The sequence below is a fragment of the Heterodontus francisci genome, chromosome 25 (assembly GCF_036365525.1).
Source record: "Heterodontus francisci isolate sHetFra1 chromosome 25, sHetFra1.hap1, whole genome shotgun sequence".
Lineage (NCBI taxonomy): Eukaryota > Metazoa > Chordata > Chondrichthyes > Heterodontiformes > Heterodontidae > Heterodontus > Heterodontus francisci.
The window spans coordinates 54,241,776-54,268,110 of record NC_090395.1 but is presented as its reverse complement, the minus strand read 5'-3'; the positions used below and the strand labels follow the sequence as shown (position 1 = coordinate 54,268,110).

The 26,335-nt window shown below is 44.0% G+C and overlaps 1 protein-coding gene across 4 annotated transcripts in view; it reads left to right on the top strand.

Annotated features, from left to right (window-relative positions):
- Positions 1 to 26,335, top strand: part of LOC137383874 (cadherin EGF LAG seven-pass G-type receptor 2-like) — a 329,833-nt gene that overhangs the window by 247,604 nt on the left and 55,894 nt on the right. For all 4 annotated transcript variants that reach the window (XM_068057224.1, XM_068057223.1, XM_068057222.1 and 1 more), the window contains exons 10-15: positions 6,893 to 7,078; positions 10,691 to 10,804; positions 11,883 to 12,057; positions 18,466 to 18,607; positions 19,422 to 19,542; positions 22,452 to 22,635. In XM_068057224.1, coding sequence (XP_067913325.1) covers positions 6,893 to 7,078; positions 10,691 to 10,804; positions 11,883 to 12,057; positions 18,466 to 18,607; positions 19,422 to 19,542; positions 22,452 to 22,635 — 922 coding nt within the window. The remainder of the gene's footprint in view (positions 1 to 6,892; positions 7,079 to 10,690; positions 10,805 to 11,882; positions 12,058 to 18,465; positions 18,608 to 19,421; positions 19,543 to 22,451; positions 22,636 to 26,335) is intronic.

The following is a 26,335-nucleotide window of genomic DNA, read 5'->3' as shown; positions in this document are numbered from 1 at the left end:
ATCCTTTAAAGAAATATTTGTACAGTGGACAGTTCATATTGCATTGTTTGCATAACCCATGCACTACAGCAGGCCCAGGAGAATTGCTTTAGCAAGTTTTCAAATCACGCTGTGGTTTCGGAAATAAACATTAACACGACTTAATGTCAGGAGCAGTTTCACTACTGTAATATTAACCCTAACCTACTAAAGTGCTCACCTACAACACAATTTTAATTTTTTTTCTAAGTAAGCACTAATTTTGCTCATCCTCTCATCTGTTTCTTCATAGACTCCTTTCATTGCTATTTTCAACTTAAACTTTTCTCTCAGTATCAGCTTGGCTTAGTTGCACTCTTGCCTCTGAGTCAGAAGGTCATAGGCTGATGCTCTACTCCAGGGCTTGAGCACATTATCTCGACTGACACTGCTGTGCAGTGCTGTGGGAGTACTGCTTTGTTAGAGGTGCCATGCTTCAGATGAGACGTTAAACGGAGCTTTTGTCTTCATGATCAGTAAATAATCCTCTAGCACCAGTTGAAGAAGAGCAGGGATCCCACTGTCCTGGTTAATATTCCTTAACCAACAGAACACTAAAAAACGAATTATCTGGATATTCATTTTATTGCTATTTGGGATACAGTTCTGTGTACAAATTGGCTGCCGTATTTACCTACATAACAACAGTGATTATCATTCAATAAAGAAATGTATTTGATGTGAAGTGCTTCAGAACATTCTGAAGACATGAAAGGCACTATATGGCCCTGACTTCGTTGCTGCTGCGGTGGCCCCTATGACACGCCAGAACGCTAGGGGCAACCCTGCTTCGGCCATTTCTGGGACCCCTGACTGGATTTTACACTATCAGTCAGTTATCACTGGGGCTCCTGTCCCTATAAAGGACAAGATTCTATCTCTGATTGGCAGGCAGCTCTTCAGACTCAGCAGTGCCACTGGGAGCACTGGCCACTGCTGGGACTGCACCCAGGCTGGAGAAGCAGGAAGCAGCATGGACGCTGCCCTCAGACGAAGGTAAGTGGGTTCGAGGTCTGCTGAGGCCAGCCAGGTGAGCCCTGGCAAGGGTGGGGGTGGGGGGGGTGGGAGGGGTGGTTGATGAGGGTGGCCGGAGTGGTGGGGAGAGGGGGTGTTGCTGCGGGGCGGCTATTGCCACCAGGGGTCCCTTCTGTGAGCCGCAGAGTGCCCAATCAGGAGGGCCTCCCCCACCCCTGAGCCCAAAGGGAGAACTGGTGGTTTTCCCATGTGGCAGAGGGCCCACCCAACATAGGTAAAATGCCAGTGACGTTGGGCAGAGGCCCTTAATTGACCACTTACGGGCCTGCACTTGAGGGCCTCAATTGGCCTCTGGGCATTAAGGGGGGGAGCCGAAGAATAGGGATGGATGCGCTCACCTGGAAACTCGACCGGTTCTGGATTTTATCAGTAGCAGGAAAGCTCCAAGGTGGTGTCGCACTTCCAACGTGGCAGGACTGCAATTTAAATTGCTAAACAGCTCGTTGTAATACATTTGCATCGAAGTGATCGCAATTCAATGGGGGTTTCCGCCAGAAGTCTGAGAGTTGCAGGGGAAGCTCAGACTGATGTCATACAAGCTTAGCTTGTTCCCATGCATACTCAGTCTACTGCCATCAAGACTGTGGATGCCTGTGTTCAAAGGGGCCTCTAGGGTGTCATATCAATCTCGCGATCTGTGCTCCAGATTACTGTGATTGCTGAGATGCTGACCCGGGGCAGTGGCAGAGGCTTCATGGAGCATGTCCTCTCTCAGGCGGGCAGCACTCATCCTCCCGCACTGCTGCTCCACCAGTCCCCTTGCTATTGCCTGTCAGCCAACCAGCCTTGAATGCTGCCAACCATGCCGAGATGGTGCAGTAGGAAACCTGGCCTTCGAGGCCCATTGCTGCTTGAGATTGACCTCCAAGGCCACCTGCAGTCTCCTCCACTCTAAGTAAGTAGCCTTCCACCTGCCATGCTGCAGCCACTGGGGTAGCACTTAGTAGGAACACTAGAACAGGCACATGGAAGACAGGCAATAAGGAAATGCACAAGGATTGTATGCAATGTGGCATGATTTAATTTTTTTTTTAGATACAGCACTGAAACAGGCCCTTCAGCCCACCGAGTCTGTGCCGACCATCAACCACCCATTTTATACTAATCCTACATTAATCACATATTCCCTACCACATCCCCACAATTCTCCTACCACCTACCTACACTAGGGGCAATTTACAATGGCCAATTTACCAATCAACCTGCAAGTCTTTGGCTTGGCTTTGGTTTGGAATGTGTATTTTTGTGGCTCTTATTTTTGCATTGTGGCCAAGAGAACGGTGTTATGGTGTTACAGAGGGAAGGTAAGGGACTGTTGGTGAATGGGGAATTGGAGTTGAGGTTACTGGTATCACACTTGAATTAGTTCTTCACATTCAGCCTGAGCACATTGGGCCTGTCTAGGTTGCATCCTCCCTTCCTTTTCCTCTTCTTCTTTGTCCTCCTGTTCCTTCTCGTCCTTGTGCTCCTGCTCCTCAGCTTCTCACCTGATAGGCGGTGTCAAGGGCCCATGATGGCAAGGTTGTGCAGCATGCAGCACACCAGCACAAATCCTGAGACCTGCTCAGCTAAATAATTCAGGGTCCCCCCGGAGCAGTCCAGGTGGCGGATTCTCACTTCAGCACACTAATGGTCTGTTCGTTTGGGTTTCTTATGGCAGAATAGTTCTCAATTTGTGCATGCTGTGCCTGTGTGCATGGGTTCTGAACCGCAGTCATGAGCCGTAGGTCAGCAGATAGCCTTTGTCACCCAGTAGACATCCTTTGGTTTGGTGTGGTGCCTGAAATACAGTTGCCACAGTGGGCTGCCGCAGCATGAATGCTTCATGACTGCTGCCAGGATATTGGACATTGACCTGCATGATGCGCTGCCTGTGGTCACACATTAGCTGCATATTCGGGGAATGGAATCCCTTTGTTGCCTGCAAAGCGTGCAGTCAGTGGCACCCAGCACAATGGGGAGCCTGCAATCCTTGCAAACATTTCTGCTCACAATGCCTGCTTCCCTCTGACAAGAGGGAATGAAATAAAATTATCTCTCTTTGAATGGAGTCTTAGTGACCTCTGGTATGCAACAATGCACTGAAAACTGCGAGATGTTGCTAATATCTTCAGCACCAGCCTGGAAAAGAGCAAGGCACATAAAGGTTCATCGCCACAGTCAGTGCTAATGCAGACCTTGCCCTACGCCAAGGTTGCAGTCGTGGCTGGCAGTTGTTGACAGATTTCAGCGACGACCTCCTTAGTGAAGTGCAAACATCTCAAACCATGGTCGTCACGGATATTCGGGAAGGAGAATTGCTCCCTGAACATGATGGGCAGATATGGTCTGCTGCTCAGGGCCTTTCTCCCCTTGCTCCTCCTCCCCTTTCTAGCTGCTTGTCCTACTCCGTGTGGCCTCTGCTTATCCTCCAGTCCTGCTTGATGCCACGAGGAATGCTTACTATTGCACCCATCTCTGGGAGCAACTGGTTTGTGCAGAAGCCTTGAAGTCAGCAAGTACTTCAGCACCAACTACACCACTCCCTGTAGACATTTGAAGCTTGAAATAGCTATAGCCAGCAGCAAAAATGTTCAGAACTGTAGGAACAGCCAGAAGGAATAAACCAGCAACTAACCTGTACGCAGCTGATGATTCCCTTAAATAGCCCTGGTGGTGGACGGATGCAATTCATGCTGCTTAACCTGTGTTCAGCTGTTCAAGGTTAAGGTGTTGGCTGAAATGTGGAGCTCCAAAATGACACTGTGGTGACACTGCATAAGCAGCATGCAATAGAGCTAAGTGATCCCATAACCAATGGATCAGATCTAAGCTCTGCATCCCTGCCACATCCAGTTGTGAATGGTGGTGGATAATTAAACATCTAACTGGAGGAGGTGGCGCCACAAATATCCTCATCCTCAATGATGGGGGAGCCCAGCACATCAGTGCAAAAGATAAGGCTGAAGCATTTACAACAATCTTCAGCCAGAAGTGCTGAGTGGACGATCCATCTCGGCCTTAGTCTAGTTTAGTTTAGTTTAGAGATACAGCACTGAAACAGGCTCTTCGGCCCACCGAGTCTGTGCCGACCATCAACCACCCATTTATACTAATCCTACATTAATCCCATATTCCTACCACATCCCCACCTGTCCCTATATTTCCCTACCACCTACCTATACTAGGGGCAATTTATAATGGCCAATTTACCTATCAACCTGCAAGTCTTTGGCATGTGGGAGGAAACCGGAGCACCCGGAGGAAACCCACGCAGACACAGGGAGAACTTGCAAACTCCACACAGGCAGTACCCAGAATTGAACCCGGGTCGCTGGAGCTGTGAGGCTGCGGTGCTAACCACTGCGCCACTGTGCCTCCTCCTGAAGTCACCAGCGTCACAGATGCCAGTCTTCAGCCAATCCGATTCACTCTGCGTGATATCAAGCAATGGCTCAAGGCACTGGATACTGCAAAGGCTATGGGCCCTAACAACATTCCGGCAATAGTACTGAAGAGCTGTGCTCCAGAACTTGCCATGCCCCTAGCTAAGCTGTTCTACTACAGCTACAACACTGGCATCTGCCCAGCAATGTGGACAATTGCCCAGGAAAGTACTGTACACAAAAAGCAGGACAAGTCCAACCCAGCCAACTACCGCCCATTCAGTCTACTCTCGATCATCAGGAAAGTGATGGAAGGTGTTGTTGACAGCGCTATCAAGCAAGAACCTGCTCAGTGACACTCAGTTTGGGTTCCATCAGGGCTAGTCAGCTCCAGACCTCATTATTGCCTTAGTTCAAACATGGACAAAAGAGCTGAACTCAAGAGCTGAGGTGAGAGCGACTGCCCTTGACATCAAGCCAGCATTCGATCGAGTATAGCATTAAGGAGCCCTAGGAAAACAAGTCAGTGGGAATCGGGGGAAAACTCTCCGCTGGTTGGAGTCGTACCTAGTGCAAAGGAAGATGGTTGTGATTGTTGGAGCTCAATCATCTCAGCTCCAGGATATCTCTGCAGGAGTTCCTCAGGGTAGTGTCCTAGGCCCAACCATCCTCAGCTGCTTCATCAATGACCGTCCTTCAATCATAAGGTCAGAAGTGGGGATGTTGGCTGATGATTGCACAATGTTCAGCACCATTCGTGACTCCTCAGATACCGAGCAGTCTGTGTAGTAATGCAGCAAGACCTGAACAGTACCCAGGCTTGGGCTGATAGGTGGCAAGTAATACTTATGCCACACAAGTGCCAGGCAATGACTATCTCAAAAGAGTGAATCTGAACAATCTCCCCTTGACATTCAATGGCATTACGATTGCTGAATCCCCCACGATCAACATCCTAGGATTACCATTGACCAGCAACTGAACTAGAGTAGCCATATAAATACAGTGGCTACAAGAGCAGGTCAGAGGCTAGGAATCCTGCAGCGAGTAACTCACCACCTGACTCCCCAAAGCCTGCCCACCATTTACAAGGCACAAGTCAGGAGTGCGATCGAATACTTTCCACTTGTCTGGACAAGTGCAGCTCCAACAACACCCAAGAAGCTCGACACCATCCAGGACAAAGCAGCCCACTTGATTGGCACCCCATCCACGAACATTCACTTCCTCCACCACTGATGCACAGTGGCAGCAGTGTGTACCATCTACAAGATGCGCTGCAGCAATTCCCCAAGGCTCCTTAGACAGCACCCTCCAACCCGCGACCTCTACCACCTAGAAGGACAAGGGCAGCAAATACACAGGAACACCACCACCTGCAAGTTACCCTCCAAGCCACACACCATCCTGACTTGGAACTATCTCGCTGTTCCTTCACTGTCACTGGGTCAAAATCCTGGAACTCCCTTCCTAACAGCACTGTGGGTATACCTACCCCACATGGACTGCAACTCACCACCACCTTCTCAAGGGCAATTATGGATGGGCAATAAACGCTGGCCTAGCCAGCCTTGCCCACATCCAATGAACAAATAAAAAAAAAAGTATCCAAGATAGCATCCAGCTCTGATGACAGCAGAAGTGAGCGTGCCAGCTGCAGACACCATTTTGGAATCATCGTTTTCTGTCCCCGCTCCAAACTTTGGTCTCTACCCACCGATTCCATCTCTTTCCCCGGCCATTGCTTGTTGCTGACTCAGACCATTTGCAACCTTGCCGTCATATTTGACTCTGAGCTGTGCTTCCGACACTAAGACCGCCCACATGCAATTCCGTAACATCATCTGTCTGTGCCCCTGCCTCAGCTCAGCCTTTGCTGAAACCCTCATCCATGCCTTCGTTATCTCCCGGTTCGACTATTACAATGCTCTCCTAGCCACATTTCTACCTTGCACCCTCTGTAAACTTGAGCTCATCCAAAACCGTATCTTAAATTGCACCAAGTCCCATTCAACCATCACCCCTGTGCTTGCTGACCTACATTGGCTCCCAGTCCACAAAGCCTCAATTTACAAATTCTTATCCTTGTTTTTAAATTCCTCTATGGCCTTGCTCTTCCAGTTCTGGCTTCTTGCACATCCTCAGTTTTCATCGCTCCACCATTGGAGGCTGTGTCCTCAGCTGCCTCAGCCCTAAGCTCTGGAACTACCTCCTTAAACCACTCTGCCTTTCTACCTTTTTCTCTTCTTTTATGACACTCCTTAGAACCTACCTCTTCTCTATCCTAATATCTCCTTACATGGCTCAATGTTGAGTGATGGTTGTTAACTCTCCTGTGAAGTGCCTTGGGACGCTTTGCTTCATTAAAGGCACTATATAAATTCAAGTTGTTATTGCTGTTGTTTAGTGATGGTTGCTTCTTTTCGTTTTGTTTTTATCCAATACATTTAACAGTGAAATCACTATCTTTTCAGCTCAATGAGGGAAATGTGATGTTAAGTGTGTATCGCTCGAGCAGCCGGGTCACAGTGCTCACAATGGACCAAATAAAAGTGAATGATGGTGATTGGCACCACTTACAGCTAGAACTTAAAAGTTCCAAAGATGGGATGGAAACAAAATACACAGCTTTCATGTCTATAGACTACGGACATTACCAGGTAATGACTGTCAATTTGAAAAGGTGTTTCATACTTTTGAATTTTTAGAGGGAAGAAAGAAGAAAATTTGAATTAGTTTGTAATAAAAGCTGTCTGTAAATATTTTTTTCCTGTCATCTGTAAATTGAGGAGTCTGCTGATGATTCGGAGAGTGAAGGCACTCCATGATTATGGAACTGAGCTATACAGGCCATGTAGGTTCTATATTCAAGTCCTGGGCTATTCTGAGTTTTCCAACATTCTCCAAAGAAACAGTGGTCTAATTACTGTTGACCTGAGTAAACCTGGGTTAGCTTCCATGATGAATAATCAAATGATTCTTTCGTGTCCAGACTCAATCATGGGGAATTATCAGTTGAGTGAGGTACTGCACGGGTGCTACCACTCATTAAATCTTATCCCAGTTTGAGTCATAGCCCTCAAGAGAGGAGGGCCAGGACAAAAACAAATGGAATTGAGGCGACATTATCATTTTATAATTCCAAAAAGATCTAAAATCAGCACTAACTAATTTGCACACAAAAAATGTAATTTGCTTAAGTGTCTTAAAGATACCAACCCCCAACAACTGCTTCCTTTTTACATTGAACATTCAAATTATACTTCCATACACTACCATTTTTGTTTTACACTTCATCACCTGGTCTAGTCTGTTCCTCTGTCATCCCCTTCTATTGTCTGTACTGATGGTTACTTGTTCTCTGCTCATAACTCTTTTGACTTTTTGTCTGGGTCTAATGCTATAGCCATTGCCACCACCACTGCTTGTGTGTTTGTTGCAAAGCTTCAGCCTCAACTCTTTACATTTCCTAAGCCTGGGAAGGTAGGTAAAGACTCTTTCCTTATTGATGTAAAAAGATCCCTTATTCAGTTGTCTAAATCCAATGAGGGAGCATCATTGTTTTAATTTATCAGACCTGGAAATTTTAAGGAGCTGATATTGAAAGCTAGTGTTACCCACAAAAGTGCATAAAAGAACAGTGGACCAGGTAAAAAGAAGTTGCAGGCCACACCCAATCTATAAGCTTCATTTTGGATACCTCCACCGTACACAATTTCCTCCACACCGCGCCCCCCACATATGCACACACAAACTTCACTTCACATCTGCTACTTGAAATGCACCATCAAGATGTGTTTCTATGTACTGTGACAGAAATCACACCTGCCAAATGGAAGCATATTAATTTCATCATATGGGACACTGCTTGAAACTTTTCATCGGATGTTGCAAATAACTTTTTTTAAACAAAGCAGAACTGAAGAGCTGAAAACATGGTTGCACATTTGCATTCTGAGAAGACGAGGGCTGGCTGAGAGACAGATGAATAAAGAGACAATGGGGTTGCTCCTTGATTCAATTAGCAAGATTGGTCTTGGAAAATAGTGGTGATCAACACCCTTTGACTTTGTAAGAGCCAAAACTCCACCTGCACCGTGTATGTCTGAAAAGGCTCTGAAATCCAACAACCCTCCAAGGACTGCTGTTTCACACAAAGAGATGTTCACATGACCTACCTGCTGGTAAAACTGGGGCTTTTGCATTGTGCCTCACAGAAAGGAAACAGACTGCAATTCTGAACCTCAAGAGGAAGACATCTCTCTCTGTCTCTCTCTCCAGCAAAGTCCCGGTAAAACCACAATGGCAGCTTCTGCGCTTCAAGACTACAGACAATGCCTCTCTTTGGCCTTCTGGCACAAGAGAAGCAAGACTGGAATTGTGCATGTGGCTCCAGGACCTTAACTTCAATTGAGGACATTCTTCTTCTTTTGGGCCTCCTTATCTCGAGAGACAATGGATACGCGCCTGGAAAAGGCCAATTCTGGAGTGACAGGCTCTTCCACAGGTGCTGCAGAGAAATTTGTTTGTTGGGGCTGTTGCACAGTTGGCTCTCCCCTTGCGCCTCTGTCTTTTTTCCTGCCAACTTTATAGCAAGGACATTAAGAACAGTATTCTTATTCCATTTATTACAAACTCTACTTCAACCCCCCTAACTCTTCCTTCCCCTCTGTGTCTATTTATGTGTCTGTACCTCTCGAATGCCTGTGAGCATGGATGCGTTGCGTATTTTAGTAATTTTAACCAGCTAAGAGTGATCAGGCTAATAAACTTGCATCTTATTTAAACCTAAGGAAATCTGCCTGATTGGTTCATTTTCAATTGTAATTAGAGTGCAGTGAGCAAGGGCTCACTGAGGTGATGAGCAAAAGTCACTGTGTGTTTAAAAAGATAAACCCTGTTATGGCCAAACCAGAGAAGGGGCGAGAGGGGAGCCTGAGACCCCTTTCTCACTTGGTCGTAACAGCATGTATGAAACATTTTTGATTGTCTTCCAAATGCAGGTGAGAAATTTGTGGTCCCACAGTTGACTTTGATTAGGGGAGAAGATGGATTTGCTTCGAGGTAGGAAAATTAGCAGAATTCAAAGAGGATCGTTGAAACTCAGGGATTATTGTGACCATTCTTCACTTAGCCTTCCATCCTTGTAACACATGAACAAAGAGTAAGGAACAATCTCACTTAAACAGCTCCTTGCCTGTCGGTGCTTGTCGTCAATAATTACTGTGCAAGTTAAAAGCATAGATTGCTTCTGATTGATTGATAACTTATAACTCAGCAAGTTGCCTACTTAAGTGACAAGTCACAAATGCCTTTAATTTCATGAAATATTGATGCTGATTTCATGTTAGGAGTTGGAAAATGCAATAAAGATGATTATTAACAGATGTAAACATTTGAATACAGACTCTTAAATCATTGAAAACCGACGTTCTGTGTATCTGGGAATCAGCTTTTGCACTATTTGTCGAGCAAAGAAAATGTACAGAGGACTCATACCCACGGTGCATACCTGTATCTAAAGCGTGAGAAGTTCAGAAATATCATCCCACCCTCCTTCTGCAGAATGAGACTAATGTTTCCATCGTTACTACAACGTTGTAAACAATGTGCACAATCAAACAACTCACCATCAGAAGCACTTCTAAACTTCAGCAGAAAAGAAACTCTTGTCTTTTGCTGTCATTCCTAGGCCCTGCTGGCAACACAGAATGGGAGTTTCTGAGTGCTCATCAAAGGCCAGTGCTGGGAAATAAAACATTTGTCCTAACTCAGCATCCAACACTTTATCAGGCATGGCATTAAAATTCCCCCTCGTCTCTGCCAACCTCTGAAGAGCATCTGTAACTTCGAAGTCTGAGTTGATTGTTTATTTGTTTGTTTTCCATTTTTACATGCCAGGCATCCCTGTGGTACCTCTGAGTGACACTGCAATTTAATGCATGGTCAGTCTTGTATCCACTAGGGATCAGTTTGAGAGAGCCCCAATTCACATTGCATAGTTTCCTAATGGTCATCTAACAGAGAAAAATGTTGCCACCTTTTATAACGTGTATCCTAATGTGAACTGATATGAATCAGAACAAATTCATAATCATCTGGTGAAATCCAGTTGAGCAGCTCAGCATTCTGTTTCAGATTTCATCAATTACCCTTTTGTTTTAAGGTGAGCCAAACTACGAACCAACATATTTGTCAGTTTCTCTTGATTTTTCAATTGTGGGTTCTTGTGATAATTTGCCCATTGAATTCTGATTCTATCCACTTCACAGACAATGGTGGAAATTGGTAATGAACTGCATGGACTGAAGCTGAAAACCATCAGCGTGGGTGGAGTCTCGGGGAATGATGGGAGTGTTCTTCATGGGTTCCGAGGATGCATACAGGTACACATGATGACTGGTCACTATGCTGCTGATATCATTGATGGTTTTCAATGTCATAATCTTGAAGGTATTTGTTTTCTCAGATACTCTAGTGGATAAATTAGTGTTTTATGCTACTACACTCACATTCAGCATTAGAAATGTTCATTGTGTTTTTCTTCCCATAATAGCTCGGTGAGTAACTGCACTGTGTGATATGGTACAGAACCATGGAAACTAAGAAAACCATGGATTCAATCACAGGTCTTTGTTGAGCTCGTTGATATGAGCCAAAGTGGCAATTGACCAACAATTGGCCCCAACGCCTTAGGTTTAGGAAGTGAAAAATTAACAAGGGTTCTAGACTTTGGTGCTCTCCTGTAAGCCTGTACTGGATGTGCACATGTGTAGATGTTTACAATAGGGAAATCAGGCTTCTTTATGTTGATTTGCAGACTGACATTCATTATTCAGGCTCAGACTTTATAAGTTCACAGCAGGGCATGATGCCCAAAGGGAGCATGGGTCGGAGATCAGTCTAGAGCACTGATCCTCCGCTGAGAGTGAATTTGCCCTCCAGAGTTGCCATTCTCTGGTCATTATCAGTCTTACTTGACAGTTGTTTCGTGTCAGATACACAGGTGTGCTTTTGTTTGGGACTGGCTCCTCTTGTCTTGTGAACTGGAATACTGTGATTCTGTAACCTGTCAAAACGAAGTGAATCTTGCCCAGTTGACAGTTGGAGAATTTGACTATCTGTGAATCCTAGGATATAAAACCAGGCCCTCTGGCTGTGAGATCAATGCTCTGCTCCTAGTGCCCCCACACTGAGATGAAAAACATCTCTTAATTTCTACAGAATTGTTTGGCTATATAGCTAGAGTGTTCCATTCAGCAGCGGGCTTTATATCAAAATTATAATTCACAACTGCTACTGAAAGGAAACCCAACTCATATTTCAATTTGATTCCGAGTGTGCAAATTCAGGTTCAAATACAATCATAATGCTTTTATGCAGAGAATGATGTTAAACAGATACAGATGCAAACAATTTAGTTTCTTCTGTGACCCACTATAAAATTAACAATTATTTCCTCAGGGGGTTCGAGTTGGTGAAACGCCACCCACAGCAGTGGCATTGAATATAAACCATGCTGAAAAGGTGAATGTGGAGAGAGGCTGCAGCATTCCTGATCCCTGTGACTCCAGCCCATGTCCTACAAACAGCTACTGCAGTGATGACTGGGATAGCTACTCCTGCAGCTGTGACCCAGGTAAAGATTTACACCAGTTCACTAATGGGGTCACCCAGAAGATCAGCATTTTATAGCCTATGTGATTCTCTTTAGGTCTTAAAACACAAAAGCTAGGTTTCACATCCCAAAGAACATTCTCTATAACCTCTTGTAAAAACTGTTAAACATGTGGGTATGATTATGTTGTCACATTACTATTCAGAATAATGTATAAAGCGATAGATGCTCACTCAAATTAGCCAGTATTGAATTTCAATGACTGACTTTAGTCGAGTGATAGTCTGTGGAGATTCAAGTGTCCTGTGTTGTTATTGTTGGCACTTGCCGACTGCCAAACTGTATATATCTCAAAGAATAGAGTTGTATGCTGTTAGCTATTTTGAAGATTAGAAGGAGAAAGACACTCTGGCAGTAAACAATATGAATGTTAAGTACTTCCCTTAATGATTTCCCATATATTATTTATTTTCTCTTTCATAATTGGATCTAAAATAATCACATTTTATTAGTCCTTTGTTCACTGAGACTAACCAGAGTGCCTTTTTGGTTTGTGTTAAAGCAAAAACCCAAATGGGACAGAATTCTTACAAGCTGGTTAGGTTGACATGTAGAATGAAAATGATGCCCAAGTTAAACTATGAAATACTATAAAGATCACATGTCCCTAAGAAGCAGTTTGCATGATCTTAGATTAGACAATGCCCTACAAACCTACTGGAATTCTTCAAGGGGAGAACTAAACTAGTGTTGAGACTGATTTGGTAAAAGTAGTTTACTTGAATTTTCACAAACCAGTGGGCACAGTTTGTACTGAGACTAGGCAGGAAGATTAAGGGTCATGAAATAGATAATAAATTTATCCTTCATGGTGTCTGCAGCAGACTGATAACAGCTGTGATGTGGCATCTTAAACGCTGTACACAGATACATTGTAGTGAAGCGTTGGATTAATGGAAGCAAAACATTAACTTTGAACTTCTAATTGTGGTTAAGATAAAACTAGAACCTTGAAAGCTCCACTGGCATTGCTTGCCATGGTAACTTAGTATATGGTTTCAAGGCAAGTGCACAAACTTTCTGCCCTAGATTAATATTTCTATATACCTTCCGATCTTGCCAGTTAGGCTAAACCATTACCAGGCTTCTGGGAAAAGATGGGAAAGTGAAAAAAGGAGATTGATGAGATGGAAGCAGCTATAGGGCAATTTCCCCCTATCCAGACCTGATCTATGCATAGAGCAGTTTTATTTGAGCATTTTAACTTTACACATTGAATATAATTTTTTGAACATTTTTGGAAATTCTTGTGGAATTTCTGGTGATGAGTTAAATGCTTCATTTTGCATGTTAGTTCCTTTGATGCTCAGCACTAAATGCACTATCTAAGGGTAAACATCTGCACTGCAAATTGTATTATTAGCTCTAGTACCTGGATGGAAATGAATATTATAGAATGTCAACAGAAATCATATGTTTATTGTGTGACTAGCCATTCCTTTTTTCTTACTTCCAGTCAAGCAATTGTGTCTTAGACTGACACTAAACCATGTGTTTATATTTCAACCTTGAAAATACGGGCACCAGCTGGCGTGTCAGTTGCGGGACACTGTTCCCAGTGCCAACAGTGTTCAGCAGTGAGGGGAGGAGGGTGGGACAGGAATTCTGCTGTCCTCCCAATTGAGGCCAGTTATAGATAAAAAGCTTGTTAAGAACTTGTCAAGTTTGATGTTGTAAGTTTTCAGGGGGTGCATGAGTTACTCACGCCTTCAGAAACAAATCAGCTGAAAGGAGATGGGTAAAGAGTGGGGAGCCAGTCATGGCTGGTCCAGGGCATCACCCCGGCCCCAGAAGAGGATCAGTGGGACAAAAGGAGACATGACACTTGGTAAGGAGGTGCCCTTGGCACTGCGCAGGTGGCAGGGAGCGGGGGACATCAGCACCCAGGCATTGAATGGGGCCAGCATTCCTCTGGCATTGCGGGGACAGAAGAGCAGGGGCAAGGCTGCCAAGCACACCTCACAAGGAAGGCTCCAGCTGGCAACAAAGACATGACTGTCTGATTTTGAGCCCAGTGGCGATGAGGGGCAATGCCCTCTGCAGGAAGGGCAGAACCCCTGGCATCAGGAGGGCACATGAGAGGAAAGAGAGGCAGGAAGGTAATGGAGGCCAAACCCTCAACACAGGATCTACCACCGAAGCCGGAGCTACCTGGAGATGACCGAAAACTAGTGCCACGGGTGACTGTGACTTTCTAGACAGATGGTCACAGACATCTGTGCCCTCTTCGCCGAAGATGCACCTCGCAGCACTGGTCGCCATACCCTACCAGTCAAAGTCACTGCGGCCTTGAACATCTTCGATTCTGGCTACTTCAGTTGTATCTTGAAAAATGCTACATGCCAATGCATCTTCCTGGGCACTGATGCCATCTTTGTCAGAGCTGGATTGCACATTCATTTAATGACAGACACGGTCTCGCAGGGACAGAGGGCATTGGGTTTTGCCTCCATTGCTGGAATTCCCCAGGTGCATGTGGCCATCGAGACACCCAGTGACCAGCCAGCGAGATCCATCAACAGTAAAGGTTTCCACTGTCTCTGTCTCAACATCCAACTGGTCTGTGACCACCGCAAGAGCTGCCTCCATGTGTGTGTTCACTAGTTCCGCAGTGGGGCACAGTATAAACAAGAAATACTGGGGGCTTGTAAGAAAGGTACAGCAATAATCATGGGTGATTTTAATATGCATATAGACTGGATTAATCAAATTGACAAGGTAGCCTCGAGGGAGAGTTCATTGAATGTATTAGAGGTTGTTTTTTGGAGCAATATGTTGTGGAACCAACCAGGCTATTCTAGATTTGATATTATGTAATGAGGTGGGATTAATTAATGATCTCATAGTTAAGGATCCTCTAGGGAAGAGTGATCATAGCATGCTAGAATTTCAAATTCAGTTTGAAGGCGAGAAACTGGAGTCCCACACTAGTGTTCTGGAGTTAAACAAAGGTAATTACATAGGCATGAGGACAGATTTGGCCCTAATGGACTGGGCAGGAAGACTGAAAGATAGGACAGTTGATGAGCAGTGGCAGATGTTTAAGGATATTTTCAATTCCTCCTAACTAAAATATATTCCAGAGAAGAAGAAAGATTGTAAGAGGGGAAAAAACATCCATGGCTAAGCAAGGAAGTTAAGGATAACATAAAGACAAAAATTAAGGCATATCATATTGCAAAGGCCAGTGGCAGACTGGAAGATTGGGAAACTTTTAAAGATCAACAAAGGGTTACGAAAAAAGTAATAAAAAGAGCAAAGGTAAATTATGAAAGAAAACTAGTGCAAAATATAAAAATGGATAGCAAAAGCTTCTATAAGTATATAAAAGGGAAAAGAGTAGCTAAAGTGAATGTTGGTCCTTTGGAGGATGTGACTGGGGAGTAAATAGTGGGAAACACTGAAATGGTGGAGACACTATATCAGTATTTTACCTCAGTTTTCACGGTGAAGGACACTAGTACCATCCCAATAGTAACAGGTAATGCAGAGGTTATAGAAAGGGAGGAAGTTAGAACAATCGTCATCACCAGGGAAAAAGTACTAAGCAAACTATTGGGATTGAAGGCAGACAAGTCCCCAGGGCCTGATGGCCTTCATCCTAGGGTCTTAAAAGAAGTGGCAGCGGAGATAGTGGATCCATTGGTTATAATATTCCAAAATTCCCTGGATGCGGGGAAGGTTCCAGTGGATTGGAAAAATGCGATTTTAACACCCTTATTCAAAAAGGGAGGGAGGCAAAAAGTAGGAAGTTATAGACCAGTTAATTTAACATCTGTCATTGGGAAATTGTTAGAATCCATTATTAAGGAAGTAATAACAGGACATTTAGAAAAGTCAAAACGCAATCCATCAGAGTCAGCATGGTTTTATGAAGGGTAAATCATGTTTGACTAATTTGCTAGAGTTCTTTGAAGATGTAACAAGTAAAGTGGATAATGGGGATCCTGTAGATGTATATTTGGACTTCCAGAAGGCATTTGATAAGGTGCCACACAAAAGGTTAATACACAAGGTAAGATCACATGGGGTTAAGGGCAATTTATTAGCTTGGATAGAGGATTGGCTTACCAACAGAAAACAGAGAGTCGGGATAAATGGGTCCTTTTCTGGTTGGCAAGATGTAACTAGTGGGGTGCCACTCGGGCCCCAACTATTTCCAATCTATATTAATGACTTGGATGCAGTGATAGAAGGTACTATAGCCATATTTGCAGATGACACTAAAATAGATGGGATCGTAAGTTGCAATAAAGAAATAAGAAATTTACAAATGGATATGGATAGTATAGGCGAATGGGCCAAAATTTGGCAGATGGAGTTTAATGTGGATAAGTGTAAGGTTCTCCATTTTGGTCAGAAGAATAGAAAGACAGATTATCATCTAAATGGAGAGAAACTTCAGAGTGCTTCGGTGCAGAGGGATCTGGGTGTCCTCGTGCATGAATAGCAGTAAAATAGTATGCAGGTGAAACAGGTAATAAGGAAGGCAAATGGAATTTTGGCATTTATTGCGAAAGGAATAGAGAATAAAAGTAGGGAAGTGTTGCTACAACTGTACAAGGCATTAGTGAGACCGCATCTCTGTTTTGCGTACCGTTTTGGTCCCCTTACTTGAGGACGGATGTGGTTGCATTGGAGGCAGTTCAGAGGAGGTTCACCAGATTGATTCCAGAGATGAGGGGTTTGTCTTATGAAGAGAGATTGAGCAGTTTAGGCCTTTACTCGCTAGAGTTTAGAAGAATGAGAGGAGATCTAATTGAGGTGTATAAGATGATTAAGGGGTCTGACAAAGTAGACGCAAAGAGGATTTTCCTCTGGTGGGGCAATCTAGAATGAGAGGTCATAGTGTTGGGATAAGGGATAGCAGATTTAAAACGGAGATGAAGAGAAATTACTTTTCTCAAAGGGACATGAGTCTGTGGAATTCACCACCTTAGAGTGCGGTGGATGCCGGGACATTGAGTAAATTTAAGGAGGAGATAGACAGATTTTTAATTAGTAATGGGTTGAAGGGTTATAGAGAACGGGCAGGAAAGTGGAGTTGAGGATGAGATGAGATCAGCCATAATCGTATTGAATGGAGGAGCAGGCTCGAGGGGCTGAATTGCCTACTCCTGCTCCTAGTTCTTGTGTTCTTATGTGTGCTCACTTTCCTGGCAGCTGCCATGACTCCATCATCCTCCGCAAGTCCAGGCTGCCTCAGATGTACACTCCAATCCTAGAAGTGCATGGATGGATCCTAGGGGACAAGGGATATCCCTTGAAGAGGTGACTACTAATCCCTGTATGGAAGCATAGAGGTGATACAATCAATGCCACCTGCTCAGTAGGACAACCATTAAGCAGGCCATCAGACTTCTGAAGATGCAATTCCGGTGCCTGGACCAGTTGGGTGGTGCCCTACTCTCCTGCAAGGGGCTTGGTCATTTTGGAATTCTGCTGCACTCTCCATTAATTGGCTCTCTAGAGAGGTGTGGAACTTGACAATGGGGCCCTGAAAGGAGACAGCTCATGGGGGAGGGACAGGAGGAGGAGAAGGGAGATAACACTGAACAGAGAGGTTCACCTACTGCACAACGAGGTGGCCTCCTCCTGCCACCCTTTAGGAAGAGGACCTCCCTCCTCTCCCTCGTGGCCTTCAGCATTAGATCCAGGTTGGCATTGATGAAGTGAGAGGCTGTCCTTCCCTGGGTGACATCTCACTTCCCTCTGGTGAAGTGCACAAGGCTTTGGCACAATCAGCAGATCACTCCCTCAGTAGCCTCAGTGATGGCTGCCATGGGAGTCTTAATGACTCCCACACTTCATCTGATCTGCCTCCATTCCTGTCCCCATTGGCTCTACGTGGACATGAAGTGTGTCTCCATACCAATTAAGGGCTTCCCCATGTGAAAATCTTAACTTTAATCAGTTTCCCATCGGAGGTGGATTTCTGACCTGAAAACAAACCTGTCTCCTGTTTCCCGTCTCTGTGTCTGAAATTCAGCCCAGAGTGTTTTCACTTGCTGGGAAGAGCAAAACTAGAAGTCATCAACATAACATAGTCACCAAGAAATCAAACAGAAAATTTGGAAGAAAATTCTTTACCCAGAGAGTGGTGAGAATGTGGAACTCGCTACCACTGGGAATGGTTGAGGCAAATAGTACAGAGAAGCTAGATAAGCATATGAGGGAGAAGGGAATAGAGGGTTGTACTGATATAGATGAGGTAGGATGGGAGGAGGCTCAAGTGGAGCATAAGTGCCGGTATGGACTGGTTGGGCCGAATGGTCTGTTCCTGTGCTGTATATTCTGTGTCATTCTAAATGTAGCTTTTCTTTTTTTAAGCAAACACAATGTTCACAGGAAATCTTTAATTGTTTCTAGGTTACTATGGTGAGGAATGTAAGGATGTCTGCTCCCTAAATCCTTGTGAACATTTGTCTGTATGTACTCGCAAGCCCAGTTCTTCACATGGCTACACTTGCGACTGCTCAGTGAATTATTTTGGACAGTACTGTGAGACCAAGTAAGTAGCTTCTGAGCTAAATTGTTATCATAGCTGAGCTCTTAAGGCCTTTTAAAACAGACTTTTAATTGGGGAATTATACGAAACAATATTTTTAATTTATGGATTCTACACTTTACTAACAATGGCTGGTGGGTAAACTGTCAAAATGATATTAGGATGCTTTTAAAGTCTATATTGTCATCAGAAATTTCAGGAAAAACATCTAAGGATCCTGAAGTATTTTCCAGCAACCTGTTTAATAAAAGATGGTGATGATAAGATTATTGATATTCTATCCTAAATTTATTTTATGTTTGATCACGCATTTTGTTATTTTAGGCCCCTATATGTCACATGCCTATAAATCCGTATCCATCACTGTGACCCAAGAAGGAGAGCAGATCAATTGTTTCTGGCCCTTTTCCACTGTTTCTCTCTGCCCGGCTGATGTATGAGGGAATCATTCTAAAGTCTTCCTGTCACCGATGACCCAGCTGAGATTGAAGACACAGCTTAACATAGAAAACAGAGTAACAGTTTCAGGCAGGAGAAGACCGTTGGTCCATCTGGCCCACCTATCCACATACTTTCTTGGTGCATTTTGAATTATCCTGAATCCTATGGGACTCATGGATGCAAACCTATGTAACTCTCTGTTGTGCAGTACACACCTGAGTTACTCTTGTAGTTACACAGAAAATATCATTTTGCCCCGCCGCAATAATAGGTTTGTACATAAACAAATGTCGTTAATATATCGGTATTGATTTTTTTTCAAATGGTAACAGTCTGACTATTTGACCATTCATCAATTTGCATTTTCCACATGTAGGATTGATCAGCCTTGTCCCAAAGGATGGTGGGGTCATCCAATCTGTGGGCCCTGTAACTGTGATACAAGCAATGGATTTGATGCTGACTGTAACAAGACCTCTGGCGAATGCAGGTGCAAGGTGAAGAATAGGATCTAAGCTGTTAAAGCCTGACAGTCAAACATTCAGAAAACAACTTCACACAACCAATTGTGCACTCTAACTTTCCTCCATTACTTTTAGCACAGAGTTTGAGTTCAATAGTAATTACCCTCAGTGAAAGGAATTACGTATTGGGTATTATTCAAACTTTTAAGACTTAAAGAAAACTTTAGTCCTATTGGTGCCCAGACCTGAATATTTGAAATTGAGTGTTACTTGTTGAGTAAATATTGTCCTGCACTTGCCAAGCCACTGAGCTTGGAGGTATGGGATTCATAGTGGTGACTTGTATAATCCACAGTATCTAATGGCGACAGTTGGAGAAAGGAAGAAAGAAATGGAACCACTGGTTAGGCCACATATAGAGCAGCTCTTCCTGAATCCAGCTGGCCTGGCACCCATGGCAACCAATTTTGCACAGCAGGCCTCAAACTGACGTTAGGCCCCTTATTTGTATAAACAAATGCCACCACCTCTGACAATACAGCACTCTCTCAGCAATGCACAGCCTAAATTATGTGCTACGGTCCTAGAGTGGGGTTTGAAACCATAACCTTCTGACTCAAGTTAAGAGCCAAAGCTGTCACTTAAGATTCAGATCTTCTGAAGACAAAATAATGAAGGTGAAACTGCTTTTTAATCTCTTGGAGTGATTCCATTGAACTGGGAAATATTGGGATTTTGATTTGCCTGCCTGATCATCACAAATCTGCAGATCACGATAATGGCTGGAATTTAGCACCCACTCCCCCACCCGGGGAGTGGGCTGAAGGCAGGGGGTGGAGCCATAAAATTGAGCAGGAGGCAGGGGTGGCGTTCCTGTCGTCTTCCCGCCCCCAGCGGGAACTCTTTGCGAGGTGACAAACAGCCTGCCATCCCAGGCCAATTAAGGCCCTTAAGTGGCCAATTAAATGCAACTTAAGGGCCTCCTCACTCCGCCGCTGGTATATTAGCAGCGGCAGATGGGCACTTCGCCAGCTGAGCAGGCTGGCCATTTGAAGCTGGCAGCCTTCTTGGGGGGGGTGGGGTGTCCTCCTAATCGGGTACCCTGTGTCCTATGGAGGCACCCCTTCACGGCACAAGCCGCCCCCACTGGAGCATCGCCTCACCCCTTTAGACCAACAATCCCCCCCGCCTTGCCGGGTTCCAGCCATTTGTCCCCAGCGAGGCCCCACTCACTTACCTCAATTCCGGGACCTGCTCCATTGCTACTCCTCTTGCTGCTTGCAGTCCCAGCAATGGCCACCGCTCGCAGTGGCGCTTCTGGGACTGAAGAGCTACCGTTCCACTGATTGGCTGACAGCTCTTGGAGGCGGGACTTCCTGCCTCCAAGGGGTGGAAGTCCCGCCTGAGGCCAATTTAGGGCCTGGGCCGCGTAAAATCAGGTCCGGCGGAAGTGGGCTCACCTCCAACTTTTTGCTCAGTTGGCGGGGCCTCTGCTCTGATGTAAAATTCCAGCCATTTACACAGTATATTTTTACTGTACGTGTTTGATAATGTAGGGCAAGAGCTGTTAATATATAGCCTTTACACTTTGAGGAACATAAGGTGGATCAAATTGAGCGTTAAAGCATTGCAAATTGTGGGGTCAAACAAAACTGAATCCCAATCCCTTCAGGCACAGGCTGGGAATAACGATGTTTGATGTTTAACAACTGAAATTTTATTTTGGATTTTATTGTTTGGCTGTTGGTTTTATAGCACAGCATCAGGCGTTACCAGTCACTGATAGCTCTTAGAATGAATGGCAGCAATATCTGCATCAGCCCAAAAAGGAGACAATTTGCAACTGTGCAAATAAGACTGACAGAGATGAGAAGACCTCCCAGCATTATGTTTATCAACACTCTGTTGAAAAATCAATTAAAATGAGAGGAGCATTGGATATTTTTAAGTTCTAAAGAAAAACTGTCCCAATCACTTCATTCTTTTTGATCTTCATGATAGACCACCTAGTAGATTCTCAGGAAATGTAGTTAAATGCACCACTTCACCAATAACACGAATTAGGTAGAGCTTTGACAAAGCATTCAAGAAAATATGCATTTTTAAAACATTAAAATACTTTGTTACTTTGGGGGGGGGGTGTACCATGATTGGTAAATATTTACCCCTAAATCATTTCAAATACTTTATAATGTATTGTTTTTGAAACTTTTCATTTTCCATATATTTCTACCTTCAGAGTTACTTTGTGGAATACCATATGTCTTCCAGCAGTTGTGTAGTAGTTTGGGACAATTAAATTCAAGACTTGGAGGATGCTTAGTTCTTCTTGGTGTGACTTTTTTTTGTAGACTAAGCCATTTTGTAAGAATATCTTTTGAGAACATTTCGTCCAATGTATAGCGACTGAAATGAACAAAATGCATATATATTTCACACAGTAAAACAATCCAAGGCACTTCACGGTGTTATCAAACAAAATTTGACATCGAACCATATAAGCAGATATTACGACTGATGACCTAAAACTTGGTCAAAGAGGTAACTCCTAAGGAGTGTTTTAATGGAGAAAAGAGAGACAAAGAGATTTAGGGAGCATGACTGACCCACAGTGCCACAGAGTGGTATGATGTGGGTTGACACCCATTGTTTCCCACATGGCACATTCCTGTCAGGAAGAAGGGAAGCTTTCCCAAATACAAGAAGGCTAAATCATCAGATGGCTCATCATGGGACACTTTTTGTGTCTCATAGGGACCAATGCAGGAGTGATGTTAACAGAAGGTTGGAAACTGGTTTCCTGCCACCATTCACAGTGAATGGTCTGTACTCAAAATATCGAGAGAAACAAAAAAAAGGGAGAATGCAGGAAGTAAATCTATGTTTCTATTTCACTATGTTATGTTCACAGTTATAAAGTAAGAATATATAATTTCATATAGGAAAACCATTACTGGCCTCCAGGAAGCAATGCCTGCTACCCCTGTGACTGTTACTCAATTGGCTCACTTACCCGCTCATGCGATATGGAGACAGGACAGTGCCACTGTAAACCTGGTGTGATTGGACGGCAGTGTGACCGCTGTGACAATCCTTTTGCAGAAGTCTTCACCAATGGCTGTGAAGGTGAGTTTATGTGGAATGCATTTTATGCCTGGGAGGGACTTAAGTAAAATAAAGATTTATATTAAAAAAGGATAGAATTAGGCAACCATTAATTATAGTTGGTTCTGAATGTTGATGAAAATACAGAAAATATATTTACAGAGTGTTGTAGAGTCTGCATTTTGATGGTTCCTATGATACAATGAATTATGATATGATACAAAATGACTATCTCCAACGAGAGAGGATCTGGTCATCTCCCCTTGACATTCAATGGCATTACAATCGCTGAATCCCCCACTATCAACATCCTGGGGGTTACCATTGACCAAAAACTGAACTGGAGTAGCTATATAAATACCGTGGCTAGAAGAGCAGGTCAGAGGCTAGGAATCCTGTGGCAAGTAACTCCCTTCCTAACAGCACTGTGGGTGTACCTACCCCACCTGGACTGCAGCGGTTCAAGAAGGCAGCTCACCATCTTCTCAAGGGCAATTAGGGATGGGCAATAAATGCTGGCCTAGCCAGTGATGCCCACATCCCATGAAATGTGAAAAGTATCCCGTATGTGAGTCATGTATAATTTTCACAAAAACTCCTCTTCACTTCCCTGGCCTATATGCTTTGTATCGTGGTACTTGGTTACAGGAGCACAGTACTTACTACTAACTTTATGAAAGTAAAACCGAAAAGTGCTATTTTTATTTTACTGTTTAGTGGACTCAATCTGATGAGATAGTGGCCCAGATTTCATGGTCAGCAGCAAACAGATGGTGCTAGCACTTCCCCACAGACTTTCTGTGGGGCTTTGAGCTAAAACTTGCAGTGGTTAGAAAGCTATTTCAGTACAGCACCCACTAGAGAAGTCTGGGACCTGTGCGAAAGAGGCAAGCATCTCTGTATCTCCTTAACCAATGAAATTGAGGAATATTTAATAAACAGCGCAGAGTCTGAAACAGGGAAGTGTAAGGTAGAATATTTAATTCAATGCCAAATCATGAACAGAAAGTGAAATAAAGAGAGTAAGAAACAATGGATTAAGAGAGAAAGAGATAAGAGACAAAAGGAAAAATCGTTAAAGTTACATTTTTCAATTTTTTAAAATGTCCAACAATAATTAAAATCAGAAGGAATGAAACTCCACACCTGTAAAAGTTATTTTCAGTGCCAGAGAGGTTGTTTGGAAACAAGTAACACTTCTCACACCATTAAAAATTTACTTACACTGGAATAGACAAACCCCAACTTTTTCTGGTGTGTTTAGTCGGGCTGTATCACATAATTACCCAACTTGATGTACTTTTATGTATTTCAATGCTGGGTCTCTGGGTGAGACTGGGTTGCGTGGAACTTCTGGAGGAGCAAAACAACTTGGACAGCAACCTCCTGATTTCCACATGTAACTGCCCATGTGCAGTTGCCAGAAGTTGCTGTCCAATTTGCACTTTAATACATATGAGAGCTGATAGCCTCACCATTATTTATACTGCCCAATCTAGGCCATTTCCTTTTCTTTGTATTTATAGGAAGTTGTAGCACTAAATACTGAAATAGCTGTCTGAGTCCCACCCACCCCCAGGCTTTGGTGGATAAATCCACTGCCTGGTATAGAATTGAGCTATACGGGCCTGGATAATTCTAGGTTTAATCCTTGGTCCATACTGAGTTAACTCTGACAACAGTAATGACTTTGCAATTGGTTTCAGCATCACTCGGCTTGGGGTAGAAAGAAATCAAGTAAAATTCCTACATATGATCACAGTCAGCCAAACGGGACAGGATTTTCGTTCTGGGGTTTAGCAGCACTTCAGCAGCATCGTTCTCGTGATGCGATCTTGGAATGCAAATGCCCTAATTGGGCAGGAGGCGGCTCAGTGCCCAATTAGAGACACTGAGCACCTCCAGATGTCGGAGCTGCCTGCTTGGCACCAGCGGCAAAGATGAGCAGCAGCCATGTTGAGGGCTGCCACTGCCTCGAGGTGGAGTGCAGGCAGCTCATGCAAGGGCAGGATGGTGACATGGATAGAAAGTGCCTTGGAGGCCAAGTGCTAGTTGGCCCCTTAAATTTACTAAGCAGGTAGAGGGCAAGATGTTAGTGTAGGTGCTCAGAAGAGTGGATTTTGAATGTGGAAAGAGAGGTGGAAAGGTTTAGGAAGAGACTTTCAGAGTGCAGGACATGTTACCGGAAAGCTCTGTCACCTGCTAGAGTGGAAGAAGAAGGAAAGTGCACTGTATAGACCAGAGAACTTGTGACTTTTTTGCTCCTGGATTATTAGTCATGTTCAACTTGAAGACTACACTTGCATACAAGTCTGTAATTGATTCACTTTGAGACATTTACTGTACAATGTGAAACTAATAGAGCTGTTTTAGATGACCAAAAGCTTAGTCAAAAAGGATTTAAGGAGTATCTTAAAGGAGGAAAGCGAGGTAGAGAGGCGGAGAGGTTTAGAGAGGATATTCCAGAGCTTACGTTTGAGGCAACTGAAGGCACAGCCACCAATGGTGGAGCAATTAAAATCTGAATCGCTCAGGACAACAGAATTAGATGAGTGCAGATATCTCACATATTGAGGGGCTGGAGGAGATTTCAGAGATGGGGAGGGGCAAAGCCATTGGAGGGATTTGAAAACATGGATTAGACTTTTAAAATCAAGCATTGCTTGACCTGGAGCCAATGTAGCTCAATGAGCTCAGGGGAGATAGGTGAATTGGTGCTAGTTAAGACACAGGCAGAGGAGTTTTGGATCACCTCATGTTTACAGAGGGTTGAATGTGGGAGACCAGCCAGGGGTGCGTTGTAACTGTCAAGTTCAGAGGTAACGAAGGCATGACTGATGGTTGCAGCAGCAGATGAGCTGAGACAGAGTGAAGTTGGGTGATGTTATGGAGGTGGAAATAGATGGCCTTCGTGATGGCGTGAATATGAGGTCGGAAGCTCATCTCAAGGTCAAATGTGACACCAAGGTTGCGAACGGACTGGTTTGATCTCAGACTGTTGCAGGGAGAGGGATGGAGTCAGTAGCTAGGAAATGGAGTTTGGAGCGGGGACCAAAAACAATAGCTTCAATCTTCCTAATATTTAATTGGAGGAAGTTTCTGTTTGATAAGCAGAAACTGTTGGATAAGCAGTCTGATAATTTAGCAACAGTGGAGGAGTCGAGAGAAATGGTGGTGAGGTAGAGCTGGGTGTCACCAGCGTACATGTGAAAACTAACACGATGCAACATAACAACACCAACTTGTCTTTATATAGTACATTTATTATAGTAAACTGTCTCAAGGTGCTTCACACGAACATTATAAAACAAAATTTGACACCGAACCACATAAGGAGATATTAGGGTAAGTGACAAAAACTTTGTCAAAGTGGTAGAGAACTGATAAAATTAAGCAGGAGTCTACAGCAGAGTTGGACCTGGTGCTTTCCTCGTAGAATCATAGAATCATTGAATGGTTACAGTACAGAAGGAAGTCATTCAGTCTGTCGTGTCTGTGCAGTTCTCGGCAAGTGCAAAGCCCACTCCCCCTGCCTTTTCCCCATAGCCTTGTACATTTTTTCTCTTCAGATAATTATCCATTTCTCTTTTGAAGGCCTCAGTTGAATCTGCCTCCACTCAGATCCTAAATGCTTGCTGCTTAAAGAAGATTTTCCTCATGTCACTGTTGCTTCTTTTTCCAATTGCCTTAAATCGGTGTCCTCTGGTTCTGGATCCTTCGG